We start from the raw sequence: 6947 nt of genomic DNA, 5'->3' as shown, positions 1-6947 counted from the left end.
TGGCTTCTGGCGAGTTTCGACTTTCTCCCGTGCGTTTTTAGGTCGAAGGCAATAAGTAGTCCGAAGGAGGGCGTCGGAGGCCGGCCGAGGCCGCCACACACTAGGGCCGTGCGGGCCCCTCCTGGGCCGCGCCGGCCTAGTGTGTGGGGCCCTCGGGCCCCCACCGGCTCGCCCTTCGGCTCCGCCAATATTCCGGGAAAATAGGACCTTCCGCATAAATTCCGAGGATTTTCCCGAAAGTTGGATTTACGCACAAAAACGAGACACCAGATCAGTTATGCTGAAAACAGCGTTAGTCCGTGTTAGTTGCATCCAAAATACACAAATTAGAGGCAAAACAATAGCAAAAGTGTTCGGGAAAGTGGATACGTTTTGGACGTATCACCCCCCGTGGTCCATTGCCGAGTAAGTGTAGCTGGGAATTATTTATGAATCTCCCATGCTACCTCGTATTGGAACGGTTTCGTTCCTAGCTAGTCCCCTCCATGACCTCCCTAGATCACTCGGCTAAGTGGTTGTAGGTCCATTGCATACCTCCATAGCTAGGTTGGTTCTTTGGTTCTTCTAAGTGGGTAGTTGGGCCAAGAGTGATGCTATAAGACATCATATATTTCCGGCGCACCCTATGGTGCGTTGGCGGTATTCTTTTTCAGAAAACAAGAAATGCCTCATGGACTAGTGTGCACTTTTACAACAAGAACCCTGAGAAGAAAATGAAAATGCGATCGAGTCCATGTCCCGTAAGATCTAGACGAGCTCACTGCCCTTGAAGCACGCCGCCGCATGCTGGAGCATGCCGCCTCAATCCCGCCACCCCTGGAGCACCCCGCCGCCAGTTGCCATGGTCGTAGGCTACAAAGGTCGGACTCCTCTTTGTGGCGACCAAAGCAGGAGGAGCTCGAGGAGGACGGCAGGAGAAGAACCTGTAGGTTGGGAAAAGGAGGAAGAGGAGGAGGGGAAGTGAGAAGAGAGAAGAGGAAGATGGGAAAAGAAGGAAGAGGAAGGAGAAGTGAAGGAGGGAAACAAGGTGGAGGAGGGAAAGTGAGAAAAGGGAGGCAAGAGCCTTGTGGCCCTTGAGGGGAGCGTGGGTTTGATGATATCTTGGTTACAAGGAGTGTAGGGTCCTCTGGTGGTGATGGGTGATGCTTATGGGAGAACTTTGATGAATTTTCTTGAACTTGTTTGTTATTTATGCTATTGAATAGTGCCAATATCAGAAATTTCTTTAATGTGTATGTTATTGTGAAGAACATTTGTGATGACATTTATATAGATCCAGTGCAGAACAGTTGACTTTGTGCGCTGATGCAAAGTCTGTAAAAACCATCAGGAACTGTTAAGAGGAGTAACTGTTAAGAGGAGTCTACAAAACCATTATAAAGGCCAGAAAAACAGGGTATCTGCTAGAGTTGTTCTAAATGTCAAGGCTTGAATCTGTCTCTTCCAACCACTACTTCGTCGCCATATGGTCAGAAAGATAAGTTGGTGGAACAGCCATGACACTTTTATTCCAGTTAGCATGCCTTAACCGTTAAACCGCTACCACCATTAACACAAAGAACTAACTTTTGATGAGCTTTATCCAAACCATAGACACAAATGAGCCAACACATGCAGAAGGAACCAGCCGAACACCAATGAGAAATAGTGCCAACAGCTAGGGCACTCTCTTTCTGAATTACCCAGAGTTGAAATTTGAACACCTTACAAATCTTTCCATATATGTTTTTTGCAACTCGAAGAATAACAGGAAGAATAGCAAGCATTTTAATGAGTGAACATAGAGGTCCCGATTCCTCAGAAAATCATATTTCCATTGACAGGCCCAAATGGAAAGGACCACTTGACTAAAATTGTCACTGGTGTACAATTGCTTTGCCGACTCAAATGAAAAATGTTCCAATTCTATATTAGTGCTCTTACTAACATAAATTGTTGGTACAACAATGGGTGACTACTTGATCAATTGCTATAAAAGAAAGAAAAATGAAAAATCCAAGTAAAACCAACTATCTTTTGGAAAACTGTATGAGAAGTACAGAACTCAGTGCATGTACACTTTCGGCAGCAAGAAAAAGAGTTTCTTCATAAATCAACAATCCTGGTAACAGCAGTGAGGACTGACTGAAAAATTACCATGCGTTGATACAATGGACTGAAAGCACCTGATTCAAGAAAATAAACACATAGCTGTAAGAAATCTATAGAAGCAGGAGCAGAAGACCACAGTTAGCTGAACGCAGGAAGAATGGCACAGTTTTAAAATGCACCTGAGCTTTTTGGGCATTCTTGGATACAGAGATAACTTATGCACCTATAAAGGAAGCACAGTGTTCTAACTAAAACTTTGGTTGCTCGAGACACTTCTGAAAGAATCGGCTATCCTGCATCATGAAAGGAATCAATTAGTACAACAGAAACAAAACAGACATATGGGTATACTTACAGGAGTAAGAAATTCTGCCCGCACCTTAAACGCAAATGTGATATCTGAAATGTCAATCTGAAGAGTTACTCTCCTGAGTTTATCTTCCTTGGATTGCCCTAGCTTCAAGTATCCCTGAAATGCAAACTCCATAAGCACTCAAAAATATTTTGGAGTATTATTGATGCATATGGAGACATGGGTGTTTGCATACCTGATCGCTCAAAATCATGCACATGTTAGAAAATTCAAGCATCCCAACTGCTGGCACTTGGCTTGATCTGCAAATTTCTATGTATGATTTGTTGAGCTGTAACAAGATATATATCGATACGTTAGAACTTCATAAATGTACAGAATGGTGTGATCAAGTGTGTTCTTTCAGAATATCACTTGGCAAATATTACCTCTCCTAGAGTAGTAGCCTTTTTCTTGCAATGCTGAAAGGTATTTGCCAATGCACACAGTACCATCTGGCCAACCAACATGGCATGTGTGATTATGAAATTTCAGGAACAAATTGTAGCAAAAGCTACTTTAACTGGAAGATGGCATGATAAATCGGTCATTACCTGTTGGTGTTGGGGAAGACACAGTATGCTATTTACTACCACTGGCTTGAATACCTTTGACAAGGCAGTATCCATATGGTCAAATGTCACCTGTAAGAAGGACAATGAAGAAAATGGGTTTATAACCAGTGAAGTTAAGAATTAGGAAGTGATAATCTTCTCAACAGAACATTAAACTCATTGGCAATAGCAATTGCAGCAGATACAGGCATACAGCAAAAGCATGTAGTTCAGTGCTAGCCAGATTATTTAGTATACTATTCTTTCAAAAGATTTAGAAGAGGAAAATAGGTTCAACTTTCAATCCTAATCATTGATGTTGTTCCATAGATAGCCAGACCACATTCACTTCAACACAGTAGAAATGTAGAATGTGGCCCAGCAGATGAACTAAAGGCACAAGTTAGAACGATGTGCATGCCAAGGTCTGGTTTGGTCTGGATGTGTAAACAACCTAATTTACATTTACAGTCTTCACAAAAAAAAGAATAAGCTGAGGTATTAACGAACTTACAACTCCAAATCCTTGTTTGGAAGAATCTTGTAGTCTTGATTCAAATACCTCCACAGCACTCCTGGAATAGATAATAGGAGAATCATCATTTTAAGGTGTACAGAAGCATCAACCATATCCAGAATTGTTTAAATAAAGGATATGTGTTATGTTTTATCAGCTCTAATAATGGATGTGGCAGATTCCAAAGTAATATTGTGCAAGAGGAGGAAATTACCTGCAGACACCAAGAGCTTTTCTCATGTCTCCAGAGGCTGCTGCTACTTTCTGGTAGAAGAATAAAGCAACAAAGTTAACAACTAAACGTATAGCATATTCTCATTAGCCACATCCTAGGATTTCCCTACACAAAAATGTATACTCGCTCACAGAAAAATACTGCCTGTTTATGGATAATTGGACTTACCCTAGCACAAAATTCAATGGCCAGTGGTTCAAAAACATCATAATCTAGAGCCTGCATTAGTAACACCATACAAAGTTACATCCAGTGAACAGTTTAAGTTAAATAATGTGCAACATATCTGCATTGGTCATGTGGCAAACAAATTACCTTTAACCTATGATTAATTATGTTGGAAATTTGATCCTTGGAATAAGCACGGAAGGTTATAACAAGTGGCTTGCCTGTAAATTAGTGCCATAATGCCAATGACGGATTAGTTTCATGCATGTCAGCAAATATAACAACAAACACTTTAGCTAGTAAATTAAAGGAGGCATTGGATTTTCACTGCGCAAATATGGTAAAAGTGCTCACAATTTAAGGATTCAAGCTTTGGAAGAAACCGGTCTGCTAAGTCTATGGCATTTGCAATTCCTGAAAACACAGCCAACTATCAGTGAGCAAAACATGCTGAAACCTGAATAAAACAATTACTTTTTTATGGAGCAAAGGTATGATATCCTGTTAAAACCTAACCTATTAGTATGCATCTCGAGAATTGGTGGGTGGTAAGCATGAAAAGGTCATGTAGCACAGCCCGGTCTCTTGTTATCAGATAGTCCATCTCATCCACAACAACCAACCTGGCAACCAGTGACACACAGATCAGATAGCAGGAACAAAATGGCGAGAAAAACTGCAACAGATGAGCAGGTACAGATAGTTCTTACAGCATCCTTCTTGGAGCAGACTCTTTGTGGGAAAACATGCTCTGCAGTTGCTGAAGTGGTGATAATTTTCCACTTGCCTTCTTCCGAACCTGGAATTTTGCTAGTATCTGCATCGAAACCTCTATCAGTACAACATGGTCGATCAGTTTAGGGATCAGTAAGTAGATCGTGCCCATAATTTGGCAACCAACCATGTGTACCTTACTAAAAATGTCAGATGTGCTTCCTAGGTTGGTGCAATTGATCGACAACTCATCAGGTGTCTCCAGTCCCATCTGAACAACATTAATGTCAGAAACTTTGAGAATGTATCCTATCTGGATCAAGAAATTGGTCCAAAAAAACTGCAAATTCCTAATATACCTCGTCAGCCCAGCGCGACACTCTCTCCTTGACCTTGTTAATCGACAGCGTCTTCCCGGTGCCGGGGCACCCGCACACGTAGAGGCTCCCCGCCCTCTCCTGCTCGACGCACGCCTTGCAGAACTCGAACACCCGCCTTTGCTCGTCGTCCCGGCAGACCAAGCCGCAGGAGGGGACCGTGGCCACGTGCAGCGCCTCCTTGACCGCCTGCATCTGCGCCGGGTCTGCAGGACAAGGTGGTTCGTTTCCCGTCGTCAGACTCAGACCCAGACAAGGCAACGCGGCTGGCGGGTGAGCGAAGTGAGAGATCTTAGAGAGACTTGCCTCGCGGGTTCCACCTGGGCTTCTCCGCCGCGACGAGGTCGCCGTAGAGGCGCTTCCGGGAGGACTTCGGCGACGCCGAGAGCATCTTCGGGGCGCCCGCCTGCGAGGTCGAGCAACGAGCAGTTGGTGTGCATTGGGGTGAGATGCGGTTGGTAATTGAGCGGCGGTTAGGAAGATCCGGGTGGGGTGGGGGGGAGGGGGACTTACGGGTCCGGCGCCGGCGAGCGGGGACGTGTGCGGGGCCGTGAACTGCGCCGAATCGGCCGAATCGGCGGCTGCGCGGCGAGGGGTCTGCCGGCGCTTGGCGCTGCGCGGGGTGGTGGCGGCCGTCGGGGAGGGGGTGGCCGCCTGCGCTGGGCTCAGCGTGGCGCTGCGGAGCGTCGGCATCGGGAGAGAGTTGGGAATTGGCGGGAGGATTGGGAGAAGAGTGAGATTTGGGAGGGAATTGGGGTGGGGTTGAAGAAGGGGTGGGAAGAAAAGGGCGGGATGGAGGGGGCGCGTAAGCGCGCCAAGGGGTTTTCGACTTCGCGCGGGAACGGCAGCGTAAGAACGTGCGTTGGTAGGTTGTTTTTTCTTCTTTTTGTAATGGGGCGTGCTGAGCGTCCCCCGGGGGATCAAATCCCCCGATCCCCCGGGTCACCAGCCGTCCGATCGACAGATCGTACCCGTCCATGCCCGGTCAACGCCAGCTCGACATCAATAAAAAAAAGAAAAAGAAAAAAACACACCCCACGATCTCGTCATGGAACTCCCGCACATGGCACTGTTCCCCGTCCCCGCTCCTCCCGTCAACCACAACCGTCGCTGGAGCAGTTGCTGCGGGCGTCGCCGGAGAACCCCGTAGGTTCGCCGCCGAAGAATCTGTCAAGGACTCGCCGGAGAACTGATGCAGCATCTTCTCCCCGCGCTGCTCATCCCCTCCTCCAGCCACACAGTCTTGGAGAAAACGGACGCCTTGTCGCCGGCGAAGTAGCTTCGCCTGGCCCCTGTAGCACCACCGCCTTCCTCCTCTTGTAACAACGCCGCCACGGCAAGGTAGCACCGCCGGTCGCCCCTTGCAGCAAGGTTGGTCAGCCCTTGTAGCAAGGTCATCCGCCATTTGTAGCAGCACCGTCGCCCCATGGTAGCATGGCATACCGCCTTTTGTAGCGACGCCCGGTCGTCAGTTGCCGCCGCTGCTACCCACGGCCACCGCCGCTGCTGCGAACGGCCGACGCCGATGGTACTCAGGGCCGCCGCCGCTGCTGCGAAGGGCCGCCGCCGACGCTACCCACGGCCGATGCCGCTGCTGCGAATGGCCGACGCTGATGCTACCCACGGCCGCCGCCACTGCTGCGAAGGGCCGCCGCCGACGGTACCCACGGCCGATGCCGCTGCTGCGAACGACCGCCGCCGACGCTACCCACGGCAGCCTGCGCTGCTGCGAACGACTTTCACAGCTGCTACCGAGTACCGACCGCGCCTCCACAAGAGTAGCAGCCCATCCTGTGCCCTCGCCCCTCGGCGACGGAACACGGAATCCGCACGGCCGATTGGGGACGCGGCGTCGGCGTCGAGGCCGCCACGCGTTCGAGGGCCAGAAGCTCGGGCGGCGCTCAGCGAGGATGCAGACGAGGGCACGATTCCTGCAGGA

The 6947-nt window shown here is 48.4% G+C and overlaps 1 protein-coding gene across 1 annotated transcript; it reads right to left on the bottom strand.

The window, feature by feature from the left end:
- Positions 1-2339: 2339 nt before the first annotated feature.
- On the bottom strand, positions 2340-5701 carry LOC124648829 (cell division control protein 6 homolog). Its single transcript, XM_047188527.1, has 16 exons — positions 5522-5701; positions 5315-5414; positions 4991-5214; positions 4828-4890; positions 4628-4734; positions 4434-4540; positions 4272-4331; positions 4065-4138; positions 3918-3968; positions 3729-3778; positions 3512-3572; positions 2998-3087; positions 2824-2898; positions 2640-2738; positions 2471-2560; positions 2340-2384 (listed from the first exon to the last, which is right to left on the bottom strand). Exons 1-16 carry the CDS (start codon positions 5699-5701, stop codon positions 2340-2342), a joined length of 1476 nt encoding a protein of 491 aa, XP_047044483.1.
- Between the last annotated feature and the right edge of the window lie 1246 nt (positions 5702-6947).

Source organism: Lolium rigidum, chromosome 1 (assembly GCF_022539505.1).
Source record: "Lolium rigidum isolate FL_2022 chromosome 1, APGP_CSIRO_Lrig_0.1, whole genome shotgun sequence".
NCBI classification, from domain to species: Eukaryota; Viridiplantae; Streptophyta; class Magnoliopsida; order Poales; family Poaceae; genus Lolium; species Lolium rigidum.
Note: the sequence above shows the minus strand (reverse complement) of the source record. Positions and strands in the feature narration are given on the sequence as shown.